This window comes from Bos indicus, chromosome 18 (assembly GCF_029378745.1).
Source record: "Bos indicus isolate NIAB-ARS_2022 breed Sahiwal x Tharparkar chromosome 18, NIAB-ARS_B.indTharparkar_mat_pri_1.0, whole genome shotgun sequence".
Classification (NCBI taxonomy): domain Eukaryota; kingdom Metazoa; phylum Chordata; class Mammalia; order Artiodactyla; family Bovidae; genus Bos; species Bos indicus.
Window position 1 is genome coordinate 14,876,436 of NC_091777.1, and position 24,292 is coordinate 14,900,727.

The 24,292-nt window shown below is 60.5% G+C and overlaps 2 protein-coding genes across 4 annotated transcripts; one reads left to right on the forward strand and one right to left on the reverse strand.

Annotated features, from left to right (window-relative positions):
- The first annotated feature begins 448 nt into the window (after positions 1-448).
- On the forward strand, positions 449-19,456 carry CDH15 (cadherin 15). Its single transcript, XM_019979858.2, has 14 exons — positions 449-577; positions 6,643-6,801; positions 6,967-7,122; positions 8,163-8,307; positions 13,664-13,824; positions 14,504-14,632; positions 15,024-15,209; positions 16,089-16,342; positions 16,973-17,115; positions 17,276-17,512; positions 17,736-17,975; positions 18,143-18,279; positions 18,398-18,565; positions 18,863-19,456. The coding sequence occupies exons 1-14, from the start codon at positions 536-538 to the stop codon at positions 19,061-19,063; spliced, it is 2,358 nt and encodes a 785-aa protein (XP_019835417.2). The 5' UTR covers positions 449-535; the 3' UTR covers positions 19,064-19,456.
- Positions 19,457-19,637: 181 nt separating this feature from the next.
- On the reverse strand, positions 19,638-24,291 carry SLC22A31 (solute carrier family 22 member 31). Of its 3 annotated transcripts, none has more exons than XM_070770459.1 (9): positions 23,882-24,291; positions 22,653-22,756; positions 22,410-22,564; positions 21,957-22,000; positions 21,637-21,782; positions 21,433-21,537; positions 21,104-21,318; positions 20,436-20,547; positions 19,638-20,071 (listed from the first exon to the last, which is right to left on the reverse strand). In XM_070770459.1, exons 1-9 carry the CDS (start codon positions 24,182-24,184, stop codon positions 19,765-19,767), a joined length of 1,491 nt encoding a protein of 496 aa, XP_070626560.1. In that variant the 5' UTR covers positions 24,185-24,291; the 3' UTR covers positions 19,638-19,764. The 3 variants fall into 3 exon arrangements, with proteins under 3 accessions (XP_070626560.1, XP_019835419.2, XP_070626561.1); XM_019979860.2 differs by having other exon boundaries at positions 21,429-21,537; positions 21,957-22,125; positions 23,882-24,269; XM_070770460.1 differs by lacking the exons at positions 22,653-22,756; positions 23,882-24,291 and having other exon boundaries at positions 21,429-21,537; positions 22,410-22,597.
- Between the last annotated feature and the right edge of the window lies 1 nt (position 24,292).

Here is a 24,292-nt window from a genome sequence, read left to right on the forward strand (position 1 = left end):
AGCCTGCCCCTACCACCCAGCAGTTTCCGACCGACGAGGAAAGAAAGGAGGGAGCAGGCAGGGCTGGGCTCTCTTTCCTGTATGCTATCCCTAGAGGGCAGCAAGGGTCAACCCGCCCTGAGGAGCTCCACCCACAGCAGGAACACTAAATGAACACCGCAAAAGTGATCGAGCCCTCAAGGTGGCAAGCGCCTTGCCTTGGGACTGGAGCCTGACGGCAGTCCGGGTAAAGACATGGCCAGTGCAAAGGCCCTGAGGCAGGAGCACGAAAGTGCCCAGTATGAGGGAGAATGTTCTCAGCCTTTCTGACAGGCCTCCTCTCCCCCACCTGACCCGGAGCCCAGCTTTCGGCTCCGCCCTGGACACGTGCTGTCACTCAGCCGCAGGCCCCGCCCAGGCCCCGCCCCTCCTGCCCCCGCACACGTGCTGTCACTCCCTCGCCCGTACACTTGTGCTGTCACTCACCCGGGTCCTGTCCCAGCAGAAGGCGCCACTCCCGCCGCCCGACACTCTGCCCGCCGCCTGCTACCGGCCCATGGACGCCGCGCTCCTCCTCGCCCTCGGGCTGCTGGCCCAGGTAAGGCCGGGGGCCGCGCGGGGATTGCTGGCCCCTGTGCTAAGCGCCGCGTCTCAGAGTTGGGCAGCCCGGCCTCCGGTCTCCGGGACCGCTGGCTCTGGGCTCCCGTGGGCGGCTGTGAGCTGAGGGGCCCTGGGTGGGTTCTGGGTGGGGCAGCCCTGTCCAGCGGGCTCTGTACCCTTGGGGGAGAGTAGTGTAATTGCCCCCAGTGGACAGGCCGGGGAGCCAAGTTCAGGGACTGCCAGGAGAGAGGACCCAGAAGGCCGCCCTCACGCTGGAGGTGCTGGCCTCAGCCCTAGGGTCTTGGGGTATTCAGTCTTATGGGGTGCATGGGGAGAGGGGGCAGCAGGAGCACCCCTGGCTGGGAAAGCCTGGAGGCCAGGTTCCAGGCACGTCGACCCCCCATGAGTTGGCCGCTGACCCGCCTCGTTGGATGGAGCCCAAGGTCCCCTTGTGTCCGGTGGGGAGGGGCAGCTCTGCCCTCCAGAAATCCATTCTCCCTGGGGAGCCCCATGCCCAGTAGAGACAGGTCCCAGCACACATAGCCGCTGCCTCCACACTTCCTGCCAGCCCCCTAACCCCCACACCCTGAGGTCTCTGCAGCCTGGGAGCCAGCAGGCGGGGGGGAAGCACAGAGCCCCCACTCCGCACATGGGCACCCCTAGATATGACCACATCCTCACACCCCTTAGCTGTTGGGAAGGCACTGGGCTGGGCCCAGGAGTACAGTGTGTGAGCCAGTGCCACTGGTGAGGCCGGAGGGGTCGGCCTCAGGCCTGTTAGACTGGACAGGTGATGATCAGGAGGGCGATGAGCCACGCTTAGGACCCGTTGCTTGTTGTTACACTTTCACACCCAACAGGGCATCCCCTCTCATCCCCACAGACCCTCCCACAGTTCTGGTGTGCCAGCTTGGGTTTCAGCCCCTGGCAGCTAAGTGCCTGTCATCTGGACCCTCCAGCGCCTGGCCTCCAGCCCCTCAGGCCTCCAGCCCCCAGCTCCAGCCACCTCCACACCTGCCTTTGGGCCCTTTCACTGACACCCCCACCCCCTGTAGACCATGCTCACCACTCCCCACTGTTGTGTCTAGCTAGCTCAGAGAGGCCATGGTCACCCTCTGCCCAGCACAGCCCAGATGCCCATGACCTGTGCCCCTCAACCCCCTGCTAGGAGCTCATTGGGTGCAATGGGCTCTCTGCTCCTCCCAAGCCAGGCCCAGATGCCCCACATGCTCCAGAAGGCTCCACTCACTCCAGAAACAGCGTTCCAGCCCCTGGTTCCCAGAGACCCACTCCTTTAAGACTGAGGGTATCATCCCCTGACCAGGTCCCAGAGGAGGGGAGGAGAGCTCAGATTCCTCTCCCCTCCCCCAGGGCTAGTACAGAATGCACCCCCTCCCAGACAGCTGGGACTGCAAGGATTCTGGGGGGCGGGAGTGGGGGGGTGGACCAGTCAGTGGGCCTGGCCGCTCATGTTCCTGCACTCAGCCCAGCTCGGATCAGCACCCAAACAAGGGGAATGTCCCCTGGACCAGCCCTCCCCAACCCAGTTCAGCTTTAAGACTTTTGTCCCTTCCCGTCCAGCCACAGGGGTCCTGTGGCCACTTCCTGGACACACCTTCCTTCCCCTCTGAGAGGCCCTGAGCAGGGCTGTCTGGGGTGGGCCCCTGGGGTAGGGGCTGTTGACCAGACTCTGTGTAGGCCCAATGCCAGCTTGGTGGGCTTGAAGGAGGCTCACCTCCCCCCTGCCTATGTCTCCTGAAATCTCAGCCAGGGGGCTTCGCGTGTGTCTTTTCAGAGCCGGCCTCTGTCAGTCCCTCCCCTGTGCCCATAGTGTCCCCAGTAGCTGGGTCCATACTGGGACCCCACCCCAGGACCCTGCCCCACCTGGGGAAAGGGAGCAGATAGTTCGGAGCCGACCCACACACTGCTGGAAGGGGCCCCCAGCTCCGGTGAGCTGCATGATAGACCTTGCACTTGTGTGTGGGGACACCCCTCCAACATTACTTCCGAGCCTGGGTTCCTCAAATTCTAGGGACCCGGGGGAGGCCTGGAGCCTTGGGTCATGTGGGTGCGGTTTGCCTGGGCCAGGGAGAGGCCGAGGTACATTGTGGGCAAAACGTTTCCAGTCTGGTTTCCCCCGCAAGCTTCCCAGGCCTGAGCCCCTTCCCCCAACCTCCTCGGCTGGAATCCAGGCCACCCCGTTCCTGGATGGCCTGGCAGGCATCAGGCATGCCAGGAATGGAGCCAGCTGTCCGCCTGGCCCAGAGGCCCTGTGGTTCTCCCTTGAGCCCCCCTCCAGCTGTTGCAGGCCTCAGCGGAGGGACAGGATGGTGAGGCAGAGGACAGCTGTTCCCCCCACCCCCACTAGGGCAAGCACCATGCTCCCTGCTGTCCCGCCCACCGTGCGAGGGCGGCACCTCGGCTTCCCTCCCTGCAGCCCTGCTTACTGTCACGCTGATGTGGGGCTGATCCCCTGGCCTGCTCTGGAGGAGACCGTGTGTCTGCTGTGGGGGCTGCCCTGTTCCAGGACTTTCCTTTTGCTAGGGGGTCTTCAGAGTTTGCAGAGCCCCCCGGAGCATGGCTGAGGTTTCCTTCCAGAGGCCACGTGACTCAGCAGAGCCCCAGAACCCCTTCCCCTGTCCGCAGCGGCCTCTGATTGCACCAGGCAGGGAGATTGAAAACACCATTCTGTCAGCCAAGATGCATGGGGATCCCCTGCTCACCACTCACAGGGGCCCCGGAGGCCACAGGGCCAGGAGCTGAAGCAGGCTCTCCCTGCTGTCTCTGGTCACCAGGGTCTCTACCCAGCACGGAAGAGTGTCCAACTCTTTTCCCTGGGCCCCTGGGAGACAGCCTGCCTTGTAATTCTTTGTTCTGAACCCGAGGGTTGGTGAAGACAGCAAAGAGCTCTGCGGGCTGCCTCCAGGCCCCTGGGCAGGATGGACCCCAGCGGAGGTCAAGGGCAGCTGGCCGCCCCTCTGGGGCTCTGGCACTTTTTTCCTTCTGTACAGTCGATGGTAGGGATGGATCCACCAGGGACCCCAACGCCACCCCACACCAGACCCTCTGAGAGGTGGGGTGGAGCCCAGTCCGGGTCTCCCAGTCCCACCTCTCAGCCCTGTGCCTGCCTGGATTCCCAACTCAGTAGAACTGGTGGAATCTGTCCGTATTGTTTACCAATCCTGGTTGGTTCTGATGACAAGTCAAGCTGAAGTAGCCCAGCTGCACTGTGGCGGCCAGGTGGAGAAGGCACCCCACAGGTCCCAGGGGATGAGCGGTCCTGAGCCAGAAAGGCCCCACAAGGAGGTTTCGGCCTCGGGGCCTGGCACTTGGTAGCCCGCAGCTGGACAGTGTCACCCACTCCAGCCCTTGCCTGGTCTGGGGTGGGCAAGGCCGTTCCTGCCCTTGTTGCCGGTTTGTGGGGTGCTCACCATACGGCTGGGCTCCACGAACTCCAAATGTGGCGGGGAGCTCTTTTACTCAGAAGCCTTGGGATTGGGGGCCCAACAGCAGGGCAGGGGGCCCGGCATCTCTAGGAGTTCCAGGTGTTGTCTTCAGCTCTTGGTTAAGGGTGGGGCTGAGGGTAACCCTTGGGGAGCTGCAGGACCCCACTGGGGGAAGGGGGTCCCTGACACCCATTGCTTCTGTGTGGCACAGGGGCTTTTATGAGCTTCTTCCGATCAATGTCCACAGTTCTGTCCATGTGGCTTCGTCCCGGCCCTGATGTTTTGTGATTCCTAGGCAGTTCCCAGGCCTTCACTGACCACCATTGTCTCTGAAAAGGGGGTGTTGGGAGAACAAAGGACTGAGACACATTCCCAGAGTGGGAAATGGGCTGCAGGCCAGCCCAGGCCCCCACCCCTTGCAGCCTCTCATCTGGGTAAGGGGCCCCTGCCAAGGCTCCATAGCTTCTGCTGACCTTGTGACCGTGGGCTGGGGAGAGTCTGGTGGCTGGGAATCCCACAGCCCACCCAGGCCACTTGCCCTGTGCCAAGTTGGTGGGCATCATGGGGTGTCGCCAAAGCTGGGGGTGGGGAGGGGTCAGCCAGAGGCTCGATGGGGGGCTCCAGGGGGGTAAGGGCCAGTGCAGGTGTGGACAGGGCAAAGTGTGTCCCTCAGGGTCCCTCCAAGAGCCTGAGGTCAAGAAGCACCTGCTGACTGTCCCCCACACCTGCCCAGCCCAGCCCTCCACCACACTGAGGTCAAGGCAGGGCCTCTGTGTCACTGGGCAGCTCAGAAACTCTCTTGACAGAGGTTCCAGCATTGGTGGTGCTGGGGCTCCCAGCTCTGCTGCTCCCTGAGGGCCGAGAGGGGCAGGAAGAGTGGGGTGGGGGAGCAAAGGAGCTGCTGCCTTGAGATGCCCAGGAAACAGATGCCGTCCCCCGAGCCTGTGACAAAGGCCAGCAGGTCCTCGCCTGGTGGCAGTGCCACACTGGCTTGTGCTTGGTGAGAGGCCAGCAGCCAGGGAGCCTGGAAGCTTCGCGGCCATCTGTCAGGCCGCGGGGAGTTTGGGGGCCTGGTGAAATGGCTGGTCCTCTCTCCTAACCAAGTTTGCTACTTTCTGGACCGTAGGCTCCTGGCATTTCAGGTGAGAGGGCAGGACCGGGAACTCAGAAGTATGGAGGTGGCTCGGGGCCCCTGGGGAGGCTGGTCTTAGTCCGGGTGTCACTGTGGTTCTGTAAGCAAAGTGTGCGAGGACCCAGCTAGGCAGAACAGGGAGGCTGTGCTGGGGAGCGGGGCACGGGCCAGAGGTTGCCCAGAACAGCAGCCTCCTGGCTGAGGGGCTTCTCCTCCCTCTCAGCCCCCACCCCGAGACACCACACTCACCAGTCACCTCGCCCTCCTTTCCTGAAGCCACCAGCCCAGTTGAGGGGCTCATAACAGCCATGAATGGCACATTGCTCACATTCTTCTATAGCCACGCCAAGCTGGGTCCCAGCAGTGCCCCCACCAAGCCCCGCCTCGGGCCCTGACAGCCCTCATCCAAGTCCAGCCAGGCTCTGTGTCCCCCAAGACTGCACCAGCCTCAGCCCCACTCACCACTCGGGGGGTGTGGAGGACCCCTAATACCTCTATGCTCAGCTGGCCACAGTGCCTGAGCCCAGGCTCAGACCAGCTGCTGCTCGATCAAGGAGCCGACACAGAAACTGCATGCTTCAACCAGGCCTCAGGAAGCCCTGGGTGTTAGCTGGGGCTGCTGTCAGCTCTGCCTCAACCCCCAACCGGGTTCCTTCTCTGGGCCTCAGCTTCCTTGTCTGAGTGTGGCAGTGGGGTGAGCTCATGGTGGGTCTGGGAGCATTTTGGCAGGTGCTCTGTCTCCCACCAGGCCCCTTACTGGCGCGGTTCTGAGCCCAGAGCTCAGTAGGTGGCAGCCAGGCAGGGCCTGGGAGGTGGGTGATGTGCCCACTTCTGCCTGTTGGGTAGACTTGGGGAAGCATGGCAGCCTTACACAGTAGCCCCACACGCTGTCCTGCCTCCCCTGGCCTTATTCCTGGAGGAAGAGGCCTGTGCAGGGGGGGACCCTGCATCCTCCCCAGTCTGGCAGAGGAGGCCTGCGGTGTGCACAGCTGCCCTGGGTGTGGGATGGGTGCCCCCGCCTCTTAGGACAGAAGCGTTGGCCTGGTCAATCTCGATCAACCCTCAAGAACTCAAACAGTGGTGAGGCTTGGGATGGCCGTGTGTCACCCCCATGTCCCCAGCCAGGAGCTCCACAGTCACCTCTGGCAGATCAGCCATGTGCGGGGAGGCTGATCTCCTCCTGCCCCTCCACCCCATTATCGGCACTATTTACCCACAACATAGGGGGAGGCGTGGGAGGGCTGCCCAGCTTGGCCCAGCTGTCTTTTCTGAACAACCCACCTCCCCCACCCCCTGCCTCCCCAGGATCCTGGGAGCCAGGCCACCTTCTGTCCTCCTGAGCTCCCCATGCCACCCAGGTCCTTGCACCATAGCCTCCCCTGGCCATATGAGGGAGGGCCTGGTATTCAGGGAGGGGATGTCGGGCCCTGGATGGGGAGCCCTGGGCACTGCTGTGCTGGTGATGGCCGTTCTCCTTCGTTGCAGAGCTTATTTCCCTCAGCGGGGGTCCCCAGGCTGAGGCGGCCCCGCACCCTGTACCCCTGGCGCCAGGCACCCACACTGGGTCGCGTGCGGAGAGCCTGGGTCATCCCTCCCATCAGCGTGTCCGAGAACCACAAGCGCCTCCCTTTCCCCCTGGTGCAGGTGAGGGGCCAAGTGGAGGGGGGCCCTGAGGGCGTGTGCTTTAGGAAGGGGAAACCCTGGGGCCACAGGCCTAGCGACTTCGTCCCAGCTGGGGGAGGGGCGGAGAACTAGGGGAGAGACCCCCTGCCCTGGGGGCAACTCCCCAGCCCATTTCCTGGCCTGCAGATCAAGTCGGACAAGCAGCAGCTGGGTAGCGTCATCTACAGCATCCAGGGGCCCGGTGTGGACGAGGAGCCGCGAGGCGTCTTCTCCATTGACAAGTTCACGGGGAAGGTGTCCCTGAACGCGATGCTGGACCGGGAGAAGACCGACCGCTTCAGGGTGGGCCCCGCCCCGCCCCGCCCCGCCCCGCCCCGCCCCGCCCATTCCTGCACCATTCCCGCAGGGGCCCCGCCCACACCTCCGCCTGCGAGACTAGCGTCCTTAGTTGGGGGCAGCGGGCAGGGTTTGGGACCCGTTCCCACAGAGGCAGGTGTTCAGGGTCGCTCGCCCATTGGACAGATGCGCGTGAGCAGGCTGAGGTCTGCGTCCTGCCTGGGAGGACTGGGCAGCCGGCAGCAGGGTGAGCGTCAGCTTTCCCAGGTGTGGAGGATTCTCCCCTCGGCTTGCTAAATGTGGCGGGGACGGGACGCTGTGGGGGAATCCCACAGAATAGGCCACCCACGACGCAGCTGCCCCATAGTGACCGTCAGGGTGGGGTGGGTGGCATGGGACCTGCCCCTTGGAGGTCTTGGGATTGTGGAGCCTGAGAGGAAGGGCGTGGGGAGGGGAGTCAGGACTGGGTGAGCCAGGCGTGGAAGAGGGGAACCTGGAACTCACGAGTCTCCTATAAACTGAGGATCAGCCCTCCAGCCTGGCCCAGGGAGGGAGCTTCAGACTTTGTTTTCATGTGCCCCGAACCGTCGCCAGACTTTGAGAGGCTGGTTCCCTTACACTGAGTCAGAGAGCGTATTTCCCTGGAAGTTGTATCAAGTCCATCCTCCAAAGGGACAGGAGGTGGCTTAATCTAAAATTTCACGTGGGGAGAGGAAACTTCAAAAGCAGCCCAAACCGTTTACAGAAAAAGGGCCCCGAGACCAGGAGCACTTAGGAAGCGCTCCAGCCACACTTAACACAAGGCTCTGACTTCCCCGAAAGTGGGCAGGCTTGGTGGCCGGCCGGCCTGCTGAGAGGACGCAGGCGCCCCCTGGTGGGGATATACCGCTTGCCCAGCACCGCCGGGCCGCGGGCCGCGGGCCGCGGGCCGCTTCTCACCTGTTTGCTGCGGGAAGCAAAATCGGCTCTCACTGTCCCTGTCGCCCTCGTGCGAGCTACTGGAAATTGGGGGCCACAGTGCCAGCCCTTGCTGTCTGCTTCACTAGCTCAGGGCCTTTGCTCTGGACCTGGGGGGGGCCACCCTGGAAGAGCCCACGGACCTGGAGATCGTGGTTGTGGACCAGAACGACAACCGGCCTGTCTTCAGGCAGGAGGTGTTCACTGGCCGGGTGCTGGAGGGTGCTGTCCCAGGTGAGCCGGGTGGGGTCCCAGTGGGGGAGGGGGCTTTGCCGTGGGCACTGGTGGGTCAGAAGTCCAGGATTTCCCGTCAGCGAGAACTTGAGAGGTCCTTCAGAGAGTCTCCAGGATGGAGGGAATTTCCATGGGTCGACTCAAGTCACTTCCTGTTGCAGTATAAATTTCAATGCCCCAGTCTTCCAAAATGCAGAGGTGGCAGACCCTGGATGGCAAACCTCTGGTGGTTTCTGTTGCACTCCCCTCCCGCTTCTGCCTCCTGCCCTTGTCTCCCCCCCACCCCTCCTTCCTCTTCCCCACTTCCCTTCTAAATAGAGGTGAATTCACATAATGTAAGAGTACACATTTGGAAGTGAACATTCAGTGGCGTTTACCACATTCACAGTGTTGTGCAACCAGCACCTCTGTTCCTTCCAAAACAGTCTCAGGCCCAAGAGGAGACCCCCTGCTCATTATCGGCACTGCCTTTACTGCTTATTAATTCTACACTTTGATTGCGGAACCCCCCACCCTCTATCCCTCATGAGTCCTCACAGGATGGACTCGCTGGCCTGAGTCTGTTCCAAGGAAGATAGACATTGCAGACAGCAGTCTACCCCTGCCCCTCCCACCCTGGTCCCAGGGGCTCCAGTCTGATCCCCAGGCAGTCATGCTGCAGAGGTGGGAAGGCTCAGGGTCACCACCGAGGCATGCCCCTCCTTTGTCACATGCGTGTGTGTGTTTAATCTGACTGTGCTGGGTCTTAGTTGAAGCATACAGGGTCTTCAGTTTCTGCACTGAACTCTTACTGGTGGCATATGGAATCTAGTTCCCCAACCAGGGATTGAACCTGGGGCCCCTGCTTTGTGAGCCGAGAGTCTTAGCCACTGGACCACCAGAGAAGTCCCCACATGTGTTTATTTCATCCCATTTTGTGCTTTTCAAGACTTAAAATGACAATAATTTTTTTTTTTTTTACTTCTAATTTCTCCTTCTGACATGGTTCCATAGTTTTGGGAAAGTGGCCCCAAATCCCTCTACAGGCTTCAGAGAGGTGCACATGTTTGCCTCAACCACTGTTTCCTTGTTTCCCATCCTTCCTGTCTGGACCTGGTTACAACACGAGGCCTTCAGAGCACACACTCCAGTGACTTAGTGTCGCCATCATCAGGAGGGTGACACTGACAGTAACATCTCGCCTACAGCCTCAGTGGGTGGGGGGGAAGGGCACAGCCCCCCGCGCGGGCACCAGTGGCTGCGACGACCTTGGCCTCTCTTCCTGCTTCCACGGGGGACTCCTCCTACTGTACCAGGGGAGCCCCCGTGTGTACACCTCCGTGGGGACCACTCACACCCTGGACCCCCAGAACATCAGGTCGCCTGTGTCCCATCATCTGACATGCTCACACAGGGGTGATCTTGAGGATTCCCCCTTGTTCTGCTTGTGGGGCAAGACTGACACCCCCACCTGCTCATGCGTCCTTGTTGGGGACAGTTCCTGGGCCACTAGTCTTCACAACGCTGCCTTTTATTTTGCAAACTTTTATTGTAGCAAAATGCATGTAAGAAAATTTACCCTCATAACCATTTCTAAGTGGCTTTAAGTCCATTCACATCGCTGTGCAACTACCACCACCATAGAATTTTCTCATTTTCCCAAACCAAAACTCTGTCTCTATTAAATACTAGCTCTCCATTTCCCCTCTTCAGCCCCTGGCACCTACTGGCTACTTTTTCCTGCATGATTTGGCTGTGTATGGGTGAAATCACACAGCATTTGTCCGTCCGTTTCTGGCCCATTTCACTGAGTGTCACATCCTCAAGGTTCCTCAGTGTGGTGCCCGGGTCAGGCTTACCTTCCTTTTCAAGCCTGAATAATACTCGCTGGATGTTTGCACCACATTTTGCTGATCTGCTTATTCTTCAGTGGACACTTGGGTTGCTTTCACTTTTTAGCTGTTGTGAGTAGTGCCGTACTGGACATGGGTGTGCAAATATGTCTTTGAGACCCTGCTTTCAATTCCTTTGGGTACGTACCCAGGTGGGATTTCTAGATCATGTAGCAGTTCTATTTTTAACTTTTTGAGGATCTTCCATCTCCATCATGGCTGCACCAGTTTTCATTCCCACCAGCAGTGTAGGAGGGTCCCAGGTTCTGCACATCCTCACCAGCACCTGCTGTTTTCTGTTTTGTGGTCGTGTTGTTAGCAGCCATCCTGTGAGGCTGCTAACAAAGCAGGGGCCCCAAGTTCAATCCCTGGTTGTGTGGCTGGTGTGAGGGGATATATCGTGTGGTTCTCCTTTGCTTTTCCCCAGTGATTTGTCATGTCGAGCATTTGTTCATGTGTTTATTGACCATTTGTACATCTTCCTTGGAGAAAGGACTGTTCAGTCTTTTGCCCATTTTTGAACAGAGTTGTTTGTTTTTTTGTGTGGTTGAGTTTTATGGGTTCTCTACATATCCTGGATATCAGATCCCTTATCCCTTAACAGATAGATGATTTGAAAATGTTCTGTAGATCCCATGGGTTGTCTTCTTGCTCTGTCGATGGTGTCTTTTGATGCATTTATGATGCATCATGAAGTCCAGTTTGTCTGTTTTTGTTGCTGTTGCCTGGGCCTCTGTTGTTGTAAACAAGAAATCATCACTAAATCCAGCGTTGTAAAGCTTTTGCCCTGTGTTTTCTTCTAGGAGTTTTATAGTTTGGGGTTGTACATTTAGACTTGATCCACTTTGAGTTGTTTTTTGTATGTGGTGTTAAGTAATTCCAGGTCCAGCTCCATCCTTCTGCAGGGGGATGTTCAGCTTTCACAGCACCATTTGCTGGGAGATGGCCTGCTCCCTGTTGAACGGTCCTGGCGTCCTGTGTAGACTCACCTGCCCGGGGGGTGAGGCTTATTCTTGGGGTCTCAGTTCTGTTCCACTGGTCTGTGTGTCTGTCTTGAGGGCAGATGTGCACGGATTACTGTACCTGTGGAGAAAGCTTTGAAATCAAGAAGTATGTCCTCTTAACTTTGTTCTTTTTTCAAAATTGTTTTGGCTGCTCAGGGTCCTTTGAGATTAGACAGGAACTTTAGAATGATTTTTTTTTTTAATGTCAAGAAAACATCCTTGGGATTTTGAGAGGGCTTACGTTGAATCTGTAGGTCACTCTGGGTGGTACTGACAACTTGGCAGCAAGTCTTCCAACCCATGATCATGGACTGTGTGTCCATTTATTTATGTTTTCTCCAACTTCTCTCACCGATTTTTTGTAGTTTTCATTGTGAAAAGTCTCTCGCCTCATTGGTCACAACACTGACATCCTGAGGCATGTATAGTCACTGTGAACCTTGTCTCTGAATGAGGCTGTGTGGCTGGATCCCCTCAGGAGGCACACAGGTCCTGTTCCCAGAGATGCCCGACTTTGGCCCGTAGTTAGGAGGGTGTCTGCCAGGCGTCTCCGCTGTGATTGTACTTCTCTCTTCATGGAGATCCTTTCGCAGGTGTCCCCTCATGCTGGCGCAGCAGCTTTGGTGTCCCTGAGGCTCCTGCCTGCCAGGAGTTAACTGTCCTGATGGTTGGGAAGTGACGGGGTTCTAGTCCATCTTTTCCTCTTTGTCATCACTTGGCTTTCTATTACGTAATAGAACTTTCAGTCCTCCCTTTATGAATGTATGTGTTTATGTGTCACCCACCAAGGTGCTTGGCCTCCTTAATCAATAGAAGTTATTCAAAGGCCAGGCAAGAAATTCAGGCAAGGCTTTACTGAGGCTCCCGCAGCCACAGGAGGGGGGCAAATACAAGAAACAGGTTTCCTTGCTCACTCCCCAAGTTGGGGCAAGCTTGTTCCTTATATGGGGTGAGGGGAGGGGTATCCAGGGTTCAGGGACCAGGCGGGAGGTTGTGGCTTAAATGGTTTGCCCACCCCTTATTGGGTGTTGAGTGCAGGGGGCATGTGCAGTACCCTGCTTTTGCTTCCAACCCCGTTTTTGCTTTTCAGAAGTGGTAGTTGGGGGTTTTTTGGCCTTTTTTAAATCTTGTCCGTAATTTGACCCACTGCACATACACACAGGCATGCAGCTATTTTCAGTCCCTTATAGTTTTTTGTATTTGTTGATTGAGGAGAAGTCTGTCCAGATGCAAGCACTGCAGCCCTGGGTCCCAGGTCCCAGCCTGTCTCATATGTATTTTGTTTTTATGTATCAGTATGCCTTTATGGAGCCTCACTTCATTCAATGAGTTATAATTCTTTGCATCATTCTTTTGAAGCTGAAAGCTTTGCTGATCAGAAACTCATCAAAGCAGCCCAGGCCCTTTCAGCAGCCAGAGCTGCTCATGTATATAGAGTCCAGAGTGTGCGTGCTTGGATGTGTGTTTGTGCATATATGTGTGCTCGCTCACAGCCGTGTTTGTACGTGTTTCTACCTTCATCACAAGTCACGAGTCCTCTCCGGCACTTCCACTTCCAGTCCAGCTCTGCGGGATCCCTTCTGGGTTCCCTTCTCTGATGGTGAGAAGCTGGGCTCCTTTTGCAAGTTTGCTCACTTGCTCGGTCGTAGAGAGCATGGCAGGTGCTTTAGGAAGCACTCACTTGCGCCCCAGTGCCTGTTCTAAGCATTCTTTTTGGCTTCAGCCTGGGGTCCAACATTGTGCCAGGAGTTACCTGGTTGGTAGCCCCCCACCTCTAAGGCTAGGCCAGTGGTTGGGTCATTTCTGCTCATCAGACACCAGCGTGACTCTCAGATGACCCGACAGGGCCCAGGAGGGTCTGCGGTGAGCCCAGTCACAGGTTGCGGGGCAGCTCCCCAGATGGCCCAAGGCCAGCCCGCCTCACTGGGCTCACTTAATACACCTGAGCTGGGCTGGGGGGGTCAGGCCTGAATCACTGCAGAGGAAAAGCAAGGTGGGCACAGATGCTGAGATGTCTCCAGGGCCTGGCAGACCCCCCCTCTCCTGAGATTGGGAACGCAGGTGGACACAGGTGCCGAGTGCCTGGGGGGCCCACGTGCCCCTGTCTCCCGAGATGTGGGGCCATGTTTGCCCCAGAGTGCAGATACAGCCTGGGTACTGCTTCACTCTGAAGGTGGGGCTGAGGTCAGGGCCTGATCAGTGGCGGGTGCACCGGCTACCTCCCCAGGGGCTGGTTCCCAGTGAGCTCGCCTGGTCTATCTTGGGGTCCTATGGGAGACAGCTGTCAGCTGTGTGCACTGGACACCCGCCTCCTCCCCCACAAGCAGCACAAGCCAGGATGCTGGGACGTTCGTGTGTGCACAGGCTGACCGAGAGCCTGGAACTGGCACAGTTGCATGCCACAGGGGAGCAGGCGACGCACCCTGGAGCTGGAGGCTGGCACCCCTGGGCATCACCCCTGCACATCCCTGCCCTTCACAGGCACCTACGTGACCAGGGCTGAAGCCACAGATGCGGATGATCCGGAGACAGACAATGCAGCGCTGCGGTACTCCATCCTGGAGCAAGGCGGCCCCCAGCTCTTCAGCATCGACCCGCTTACGGGGGAGATCCGCACGGTGCAAGTGGGCCTGGACCGCGAGGTGAGGCCACCTGGCTGTGCCTCGACAGCTGGACAGGGCGGTCCGGACACTCCCGGTTGCCCTGGGCTCCCGCAGACCTGCCCCGTGGGTGGCTGTGCCGTTGGATTCAGAGACAGCGTGAGGGGCCCTCAGCTTGTTTCTGTTCAAAAATCTCCCTCACCCCACTGCCTGCAAAGCAGTTGGGCTCCCCAGCCTGGGTTAGGTCCATCAAAGGAGCCCCTCACCTCTTGGGCTCCACAGTGCCTATTTATTCTCTGTGGGGCCCCTGCAGCCGCTCACTGCCTGGCTTCTGTGTGGCTTTGGCACCTCCAGGAAATCCTCCTTGATTTCCCCAGGGCCAGTCACTATGTTAGCTGATCTCTGTCCCCTCTTGGCCATTGCTCCTGTCTCTCCGGGGCAGAGACCAACCCCCCATATGGAGCACATGCCCTCCAAGCATTTATCCAATTCGGCAGCTGACCTCTTGCCTACTCACAGGCTGGGGCAGAGTCTGGGGTCAGCAGTGGTGCCGTCCAACCCTGAGAGGACAGGCAGTCTGTTTTGCTCCAGAACTTGGGAGCAGGACAGGAGCTGGAGCCTCCTGGAGTATGCCTGCCCTTCCCCCAGGCCCTAAGGTGGCCAACCAGCCTTGCCCTGCGCTCCACCTAGGTCTCCTGACCCTCTGTCACTGTGCCCCCAGGTGGTCGCCGTGTACAATCTGACTTTGCAGGTGGCGGACATGTCTGGAGATGGCCTTACCGCCACCGCCTCAGCCATCATCACGCTGGAGGACATCAATGACAACGCCCCTGAGTTCACTGGGGATCAGGTGCCACCTCTACCTGCTGTTGCCCGGGGCTGCCCTCCCCCTATCCTGGTTGTCGGAGGACGGGGAGGCTGGGTGCTCAGAGGAGGCACCCTGAGTGGGTTGTGCAGGACCCCCGGCTAGAGGCCAGCATGGGGCCTGTGAGCATATCAGGAGCTGGAGGGCCCTGGAGGGAAGCCACTGAGACCCTGGGTTAGGATGTGTCCCCAGTTCCTCCTGGGTGGGAGTGGGGGCAGCCCTGCCCCCCAGGTAAGACGCACCCGGGGCATGGCTGAGTCTGGAGGGGGCTCCCTGGGTCCTGGACTCCCCGAATGTAGGTAGCAGGAGGGTGAGGCCCCAGGGGACCATTACCCACCCCTGCCTGCCAGTGAATAATGGGGCTGGGTTCCCACAGTTCTTCATGGAGGCTGCAGAGGCTGTCAGCGGAGTGGACGTGGGACGGCTTGAGGTGGAGGACCGGGACCTGCCCGGCTCCCCCAACTGGGCAGCCCGGTTCACCATCCTGGAGGGTGACCCTGACGGGCAGTTCACCATCCGCACTGACCCCAGGACCAACGAGGGTGTGCTGTCCATGGTGAAGGTGAGCTGAGGAGGGAGCCTCTCCTCACACTCTGGAAGCCTGTTTGGACCCTCTGTGCACCCTAAGAAGGGAGCCAAGGGGACCGGGAACACGGACTGTGGGCTGGGGCCACGCTGACCACAGAGGACTGGCGCTGGAAGGAGTGGGCAGCCCCCAAGCCCATGTGTTATTTCTGGTATTTTGCCTCTTCATGCAAGTGATCAATGTGCACAAGTACAGACCTCATGTGTCAGCCAACCAGAGACAAAACCAGCAGGAGATATGTGTGCAGACATCCACATACACACCCATGCCTACAAACATGTTCCTACACACATCTGCAGAGAGACACAGATGTAGCTATCGATATATGAAGACCTTTCTTGTAAGAGACTGACTAGAGCTGGCCACCCAGTTTGTTGTGAGGGCAGCTGATGAGTCCAGAGTCTGCAGGGCTGTGAAAAGCTGCAGAGTCAGGAGCTGAGGCTGTGTCAGAGGCAGGATCCTGCTTTCCCAGGAGAAACCTCAGGTTTGCTCTCAGAGATTTACCCACACATGAGACCCACCCAGGTTCTCCAGGATCATCGCTGGTCGTACAGGTCCATTCAACCACATCCATCAGATACCTTCTTAGCAATAAGACCCAGATCACTGATTGAGTCACTGAGGAGGAAGCCTGGCCAGGGGATGGAAATGGACCTCACAACACCTGACAGAGGCATTTGAGTGTCCAAAGTATTTTCCTGTTATTCTCTCTGCATAGTTTTTATCTTTCCAAAGCTACAAAGAAGAAGGAAAGAAGGCGCTCCGAGGACAGCCCAGGAGAGGCCTCGCCAGCATGGGTGCCCTGAATGTGGGGTCCAGATTCCTGACGGGCTGCCACCTTTCTTCCCCCTACAGCCCCTGGATTATGAGAGTCGGGAGTGGTATGACCTCAAAGTGGCCGTGCAGAATGAGGCCCCCCTGCAGGCAGCTGCCCCCAGGGCCGAGCGGGGCCAGGCCAGGGTCAGCGTGCAGGTGCGGGATGTCAATGAGGCACCTGTGTTCCAGGAGAACCCTCTGCGGACCAGCTTAGCTGAGGGGGCCGCCCCAGGAACACCTGTGGCCACCTTCTCTGCCCGGGACCCTGACACACAACAGCTGCAGAGGCTCAGGTAAGGGCCCGCCCCTCTGCCTCCCAGCCAGGGTAGGAGCACAGCTAAGGGTAGGCAGCCCTGTGTCCTGAGGATTCTCTTCCCATGAGAGACCCAGTCAGAGGGTGGAGGGCTTCTCTGCATGGTCACTGAGGGCTCAGGGGCTCTCAAGGGCCTGTGTGCTTGTTCACACGACCTCGTCCTGTAGGCAGGGCTGGGCTCCAGATGGCACACACCTACACAGCCAGCCTGTGTTGGCCGCCTCTGGGTGTCTGGCCCTGTCCATGCCAGGGAGCCCTTGCTCCCTGGGACTGGCTGTCACTGTGTTGGATTTCACCCCCTGCCCTGGCCTTGTTTGTCTGTGTCTGTTTCCACTGTGCCCACCACTGTGTCTTGGTGTCACCTGTGGCCATGGGGCCCTGGGCAGCTCCCCTGCCCTCCCCAAGCCTCTGTTTCTTCGTCTGTTGATTGAGTCGGAAAACACCAGCTTAAGGCTGTGGGAGGACTATCCTTAAAGGGGGCATGTGTGTGTGTGAGAGTGTGTATGTGTGTAAGTGTGTGTGTGAGTGTGCTCCCATCTACACATGACCACGCACCTCTGGGAGTCCTGCTCAGGCTCTTTCTGCACCCTCCTCCCCTCCTTGCCAACAGCTACTCCAAGGACTATGACCCCGAGGACTGGCTGCAGGTGGACGGGGCCACTGGCCGGGTCCAGACCCAGCGAGTGCTCAGCCCCTCATCCCCCTTCCTCAAAGATGGCTGGTACAGGGCCATCATCCTGGCCCGAGATGATGGTGAGTGGGGAGCCCAGCCTGGTTCCTGGGCTCCCTAATCCAAGCTGAGGCCCCTGCTGCTGCCCAAGGGCCGAGAGCCAGGTGCTCCACTCAGCAGACTTACAGGGTGGGTGGGGGCTCCGCAGGGGCCAAAGGCCCACTAGGCCTCTCCCGCCTGCAGCCTCCCCACCCAGCACGGCCACTGGGACCCTGTCCATTGAGATCCTGGAGGTCAACGACCACGCCCCTGAGCTGTCCCCGCCGTGGGGCAGCCTGTGCAGCACACCAGACCGGGGTTCCGGCCTTCTCTTGGGGGCCACGGATGAGGACCTGCCCCCCCACGGGGCTCCCTTCCACTTCCAGTTGAGCCCCAGGGTCCCAGAGCTGGCCCGGAACTGGAGCCTCAGCCAGGTTAATGGTGAGCCCCCCACACACACCCCTGGGGTTCAGAGCCTGGGGGAGGTTCCCGCTGGTGCACCCTCAGGCCCGGTAGGGATTGGTTATCAGACGCAGAGGACGGATGGGGAAACCGAGGCCTAGCATGCCAGGAGCGCCGCCCAGTCGGCTGCTGCCCAGGGCACAGACACGGGAGGGGGTACGGCCGCCCCCGGCCCCTGCTTGACCGCAAGCGCCCTCCGCAGTAAGCCACGCGCGCCTGCGACCGAGGCTCCGGGTCCCGGAGGGGCTGCACCGCCTCAGCCTGCTGCTCCAGGACTCCGGACAGCCGCCCCAGCAGCGCGAGCAGCCCCTGAACGTGACCGTGTGCCGCTGCGGCCAGGACGGCGCCTGCCTGCCGGGAGCCGCGGCACTGCGGGCGGGTGGCGCGGGCATTAGCCTAGGTGCCCTGGTCATCATGCTGGCCAGCGTCATCCTGCTGCTCTGTGAGTGCCGGCGCCCGCAGGCCCTTGCCCTTGGACCCCAGCCTCTTAGCAGCCCCACCCGCCCTCTAGCCCCGCCTCCTGGCAGCCCCACCCGCCCTCCGGCCCCGCCCTCCACCCTCGCGCTCCACCCCCACCCGACCCCGACCTCCGCCCCGACCCCCACCCAGTGCTCGCCCTGCTGGTGGCCCTCCTGGCGCGGTTCCGGCAGCAGTCCTGGGACAAGAGGCTTCTGCATGGACTGCAGGACGACCTCCGGGACAACATCCTTAACTACGACGAGCAGGGGGGCGGGGAGGAGGACCAGGTGAGGGGGCCGGGGCGGCTTACAAGTGCTGCGGGTAGGGCCAAGGGCCCCAGCTGGCCTGCATCGTCCCGACCCGCGACGATAGCGGCTGACCGGAACGCGCTCCATCTGCCCTCAGGACGCCTACGACATAGACCAGCTGCGCCACCCAGCAGAACTGGCAGCCTTCGGCGCCCCCTTGGGACGGCCGCCGCTGCGCAGAGACGCCCCGTTCGGCCGAGCGCGCCCCCAGGTGACCCGTGCGCTGCCCACCAGCCCCGCAGACATCGCTGACTTCATCAACGACGTAGGTGCCCCGGGGGCGCCCCGTACACCCTCCTCCGAAGCCTGAGGCATCGCTCTGGAGTGGGACAGGGAGGTGGTGGCTACAGACTAAGGAAAGAGAAAGGCCCAGAGGAAGCCTTGCCTCTAACTACCATCTGGGGCAGGGGCAGCGCGGGGCTCAGAGCTGCTCCGAGTACCCTCGGCCTCCACTTAGGCCTCCTCTGCCCCCTCCCCTTCCCGGTTCCAGGCCTCGCCCCACCCGGTGGCGGAGGTCACCAAGCCGGCATGTACTGGTCCTGAGACCCGGGCCTCTCCACAGGGTTTGGAGGCCGCAGACTGTGACCCCAGCGTCCCGCCCTATGACACGGCTCTCATCTATGACTACGAGGGGGACGGCTCCTTGGCGGGGACACTGAGCTCCATCCTGTCCAGCCTGGACGATGAGGACCAGGACTACAGCTGCCTCCGGGAATGGGGCCCCCGCTTCTCCCGCTTGGCTGACTTGTACGGGCCCCCGTGAGGGCACCAGAGAAGGGCTTTCTGATGGGGACCTGCACCGCCCTGTGAAGGGCACAGCCTCCTGGACACAGAGGGCAGACCTGAGGGGCCAGAGCGGACACACCTAACTGGGCTGTGTGCCTAGGAATTCCAGCGGACCTCCATCAAGGTGGAAGATGGCTCTGGGCCCTACCCTGGCTCCTTGGTCCGTCTGGTTTCCCCCAGGGAAGGTCAAGGCTCAGAGCTCGAGTGGAGTGGCCAGAAGGAGGCACCCATTCTGCCCCCGTCAGTCACCTACCATGGGGTCAGGCCCCGTTCCCAGCTGTGCCTCCCACCCACGCTGACCTTATCTCTGTGTGAAAGGACGCAGCCCTGGGGCAAATGTGAATTAAAGTGTGCTTCTCTCTTCCTTGCACAGTTGGCCTCCGCCACCTCAGTTCCACCAGAGCTGTGGCAGCCGGCTGGCCCCCAGCTGTTCCTGGGGTGGGGGGCTGTGGGAGGGGCTATGGATGCCTGGTTGTGAGGGGGAGGTGGATGCCAGAAGCCCCTTTCAGCCAAGAGTGGGGCCTGAGGGAAGAGCCAGAGAAGAAGCCAAGTTCCACACATACCTTTATCTTCCTCACTTGGAGGGGGGCCAGGGCGCCTGGAAACAAGCCGGCTCCCCACCACCCTCCCAAGTCCCTTCCACCAGCACTGGTGGGTGGCAGTGTCTCTGCAGCCTGGTCAGCCCTCCTGGGCCAGCTGTGTTCCTGCCCCAGGGAGGGAGGCTGGCAGCAGAGGCAGGAGGTCTTGGCGTGGGCAGCCCCGGAGGAGTGGGGAGCGGCACAGGCGGTCAGCCTCCTGCAGCGATTGGGGCAGCGTGCGGCCGCGGCTCTCCGGCAGCAGCAGGACACACAGCAGGGCGAGGAGGGCGAAAGATGCGAAAAGCACGTGTTGCAGGAAGAAGCCATGCCGGCCGTGCATTGTGGTGAGCGGGACAGCTGCCTGGCCCAGGAACCCAGCTCCCAGCACCAGGCCCAACCCGGCCCCCCTGCAAGAGAGGGCGGTAGGACATGGCTGCACAGGGTGCGCAGTGCTCCCGGGGTGGGTACCCTTAGTGGGGGCCAAGGTGTGGGGGTCCCATGACAACACCTGAAAAGTCTGGGGGAAAGCTGTCCAGGAACCAAAGTTGTCCTTTCCGTTAGAAAATCCAGTCAATTTCCCCCTGGAATCCCACCCTCTCTGGGGGCTCTCATCTCTGACTGCCCTGTCCTCCACTCCCGAGCTGATGTGCAGACCATTCTGTGACCAGCGTGCCCCTCATCACCCAGGAAGAGACAGCTGAACTCCCGTCCTGATGGCACGAAGATGGGGAGTGTGGGGAGCGTTGGGGTGTGCTGGCAGGGCCTGCTCACCTGATCACCGTGGGGAAGATCTCAGCTGAAAAGAGGCTGCTGAGAGCGGACACGGTCTGGGAGGCCAAGAGCCCCAGGACAGAGAGGAATAGCACCATCCAGCTGGGCAGGTCTGCAGAGGAGGAGAGTCTCCCACACTGCCCACGCGCCCTCCCTCCCCTCACCGTGTCTCCAGGCTCTGGGCCTCACTAGCTTTCCCTCTCTGCTCCTGCACTTGGAAGTTGGCCCGCATTCAAAATTGTTAGTTGATCAATCGTGTCCAACTCTGCAACCCCATGGACCATAACCTGCCAGGCTCCTCTGTCCATGGGATTCTCCAGGCAAGAATACTGGAGTGGGTTGCCATTCCCTTCTCCCAACCTAGGGATTGAACCAGGTCCCTTGCGTTGGAGGCAGATTCTTTACCATCTGGGCCACCAGGGAAGCCCTCGTCCAATCCAAACCCTTACATTAAACCCCGTCTACTGAATCATTTTGGCCCTCAACTCTTTTGGCCTCAGTTTCTCTGAGTGCACAGTGGGGAGATGATGGATGGGGTGAACAGCGACGTCATCCTGCCTCCCCAGCTCTGGGAGGGGGCTCATCTCAGGACTACCCCCCACACACACATTGGGCAAACCCCTGGCCAAACATGACAGCCCTGCCAGCCTGCAGGGCCCCACACTCACACTGGGCCCCTGCAAGGAGCAGCTGGGATGCCAGGACCAGGACCAAGGTGCTCAGCAGCAGGACTGAGCGGCGCCCCCAGAGATCTGCTGTCAGGAGCAGGAAGACGGTGGCTGCTGCCTCCAGGCCAGCTGCCAGGAAGTAGGGCCAATAAAAGCTGGGCTCACTTGGGACGAGGCTGTGCAGGAAGCTGGCTCTGATGCCCCCACTGATGAGCCTGGGAGGGATACAAAGCTACAAGCCCAGCCAGAGCCGGGTATCTCACCCAGGGGGAAGGTGAAGACCCCTCCCTCCCTCCCTTAGCCCGCCCACACCCCCCCTCCTCACGAACTGAAGCCCAGGATGAGTGCGTTCCTCCAGGTGACGTGTGTGTGCCGGAGCTCCAGGACTGAGTGGTGCCGGGGCTGGGGGTGTCCTGCGCACAGCACATCCAGCTCTGTGGACCGGGAGACATAATGGGGCACCAGTGAGGGGATGATGCCCTTCCTTCTTCCTCTAGCACTCAGGTCTCTCTTCTCCCTGGCTGGTCCATTACCCATAGCCAGGGAGCTCTCCTCCTCCGTGCTGTTCTCGGGGTCCACACCGCTGGCTTTGGCAAAGTGCCACAAGATCCTCCTGGCTCGGGCTGGCTGCCCTGTGGCCAGCAGCCAGCAGGGAGACTCGGGGAACATGGCTGGAAACCTGCAGGGTTTGGGTGAGGATGTTGCAGGACCTCCCCGTAGGGCAGGAGCCAGTGGGGATACATAGCACATGACTCTCTGTGTCCCTGTCCCGTGCCCACCTGCATGGTGCTGAACGGTCAAAGGGAAGCGATACACATGGCCTCTGCAGTGGACATGACCCCAGCTCACTTACCCCCAAAAGAGCAGCAGCAGTCCCGTTGCCAGGGCGCTCAGTCCCTGCAAGAGTTGCCAGTCCTGGGCGAGGAGGGCCAGGCCAGGCAGCAGCAGTGTGCCCACCACTGAGAAGAGGCCAGCCCCCATGGAGAATGCCAGGCGGTTTGGGGGGTCACACAGCTCCAGGCCTGGGCAGACAGGGAGAGCCTGAGGCCCAGGCCTCTCAGGAGGACTGCTTTGTCCAGGGAGGTGAGGGCCAGTGGCTGGAGGACCAGGACCTGGACGTCTGAGGCCAATGTGTGGCCTGTTCTGTCACCCAGGCCTGCCCACGAAAAGCAGAGCCCACAGAGTAAACAGCGTCTCTCCTGCCTTCTGGAGAAGGGCCCTCAACTGGAGTGCCGGAAAGGCACCCTCCAATGGGTCAGAGGCCTAGCCTGAGTGGGCGCCTCCCAGGGCCCCCCATGGTACTCACGAGCCACATAGAGGGCGAGGGAGGCCCCTGCCAAGGCCCCCCCTCGAAGCAGCCGCAGAGTCAGCAGGGCAGGAAAGCTGGCAACCAGGGCCTCGCCGACCCCCAGGCCCGTGGCCAGCACCAGGGAGCCCACAAACACAGCCCGGCGGCCAAACCTGGTGGGCAGCAGGGGACAGCCGTCGATTCAGTCAGGAGAGCTCAGGGGAGGGCTATCTGAGCAGGAGGGAAGGGGCAGCGCCTCACCAGTCACAGCCCAGGCCCAGGAGGGCACAGCCCAGCAACCGGCCCAGGAGGTGGTCCACCTGCTCCAGGGGCACCTTCCAGCCATCCTCACACACGAGATTCCTCTGTTGGGGACACCAGTTACCCGTCAGCTAGCCAAGACCCTCCTTTTCCTCTCCTGCCGGAGTTCCCTGAATGTCAGGATAGAAAGGACCCTAGAGGTCCTGCCCCAATGCCTCCCTGGGCGGGGCTGCACCTGCTTTCTCCAGCCATCACCCTCCCCCAGGCTGGCCCCAAGGCCTCTCCTGCACCTCCCCCGCCCTCTGCACTTCAAGAGCCACTTCCAGAACAGGCTGTGGGGCCTTGCTCACCGGCTTGTCCCAGCCAAGGGCCCTTGACCCCAGCTTTGCAGCTCTCTGCCTACCCTGTTCCTTCTCCCTAAGCTTAACATTATTTTGGGTCACACTACATCAGAGATTTTGTTTTAAAATCTGACTGCTTGTGAAAGCTGGTAGACAAGGATATGTCACCACACCAAACAGGTGGGCAGAAGGAGAAGGCCCAGAGGGTTCAGGGCCCCAGAAGAGCCTAAGCAGGAATGTGGCAACCCTGTCCCAGTTTCCAAGCAGATGCCCTTCTTCCCTGGGCTGGGGTGTGGCTGTGGGGCATAGGCTGCCAAGAGGGAGGTAGGGGTGGGCAGGCCCTAGCTGGGAGGGGGGTGAGGGGGTGGGAGTTGGGGGGTGTGTGAGTGGGGGGTGGGGGTGGGAGGTCCCAGTTACCCAGTTACCCCTCCCAGGTGCCTGGGATGTCTCCATGGCACCCCTACCTCTAGGCCAGCCTGCACACACCTCACAGTGGAAAGACCTGCTCTTCAAAACGGAACTGAACAAATCACTCCTTTGATTCAAACTCTTGGGAACCCAGTCTGGACACCTACACAGCCCCAAAGTCACAGGCGGCTGGAATGTTCATGGCACTGCTGACCTCTGTAAACTCACCGGCTCAACTTCAGTTTACTGCCTCCGCCTCCCCAGACTGCCTGCCGTCCTGGGCAGCCGCCAACCTCAGACTCTGCCTTTAGGCCTGGCACCCTGCCTATTTGGACATCTGCTACACCGTCAGACAGGAGGGGGCTGACCCCCCAATCAAAAGCCCCAGGATGACAGTCCCCGTCGACCGAGGGCAGAAGAGCGAGGAGAACCCCAGGAGGGGACAGAGGGTGGGGGAGACAGAGCAGTGAAGCAGAAGACCTGGGTGACCGGGCTGCGCAGCAGGTCGGCGGCGGGCTGCGCGTAGTACCAGCCGCGTGAGCAGGGCCGAGCGCCGTCGGAGCCGGCGCGGGGCACGGACTCGGGGTAGCTTAGCGGCAGGCAGGTGCTCGGGGCGCGCGCGGGGTCTGAGCCGCAGTGGTGTGCCGGCAGCGCGGTGAGCAGGAGCTCCGAGCCCAGCGCCAACCCCAGCGCCACGCACGGTAGCCACGAAGCGGCGGCCAGAAGGCACCGGGCCCGGCCGAAGCCGCCGGCCAAGCGCAGAACCCGCGCCTCGTGCTCCATCCGAGGCCTCTACGCACTATGGCGGTGGCGGCGGGGCTTGAGAGGGACAGTGTGTGAGGGGCGGGGCCTTATAGGGGCGGTTTAGGCGGGGCGGGATCTGAGAGGGGA

Excerpts from the sequence above, each read along its gene's own strand:
- SLC22A31 (XM_019979860.2), bottom strand. The coding sequence starts at position 24,184 with ATGGAGCACGAGGCGCGGGTTCTGCGCTTGGCCGGCGGCTTCGGCCGG. Across the intron at positions 22,757-23,881 it reads TGCGCAGCCCGGTCACCCAG|AGGAATCTCGTGTGTGAGGA; the intron begins GTCTTCTGCTTC and ends TGTCCCCAACAG. Across the intron at positions 22,126-22,409 it reads CCTCGCCCTCTATGTGGCTC|GCCTGGAGCTGTGTGACCCC; the intron begins GTGAGTACCATG and ends CTGTCTGCCCAG.
- CDH15 (XM_019979858.2), top strand. The coding sequence starts at position 536 with ATGGACGCCGCGCTCCTCCTCGCCCTCGGGCTGCTGGCCCAG. Across the intron at positions 14,633-15,023 it reads CTGAGTTCACTGGGGATCAG|TTCTTCATGGAGGCTGCAGA; the intron begins GTGCCACCTCTA and ends GGGTTCCCACAG. Across the intron at positions 18,280-18,397 it reads GGGGCGGGGAGGAGGACCAG|GACGCCTACGACATAGACCA; the intron begins GTGAGGGGGCCG and ends ATCTGCCCTCAG.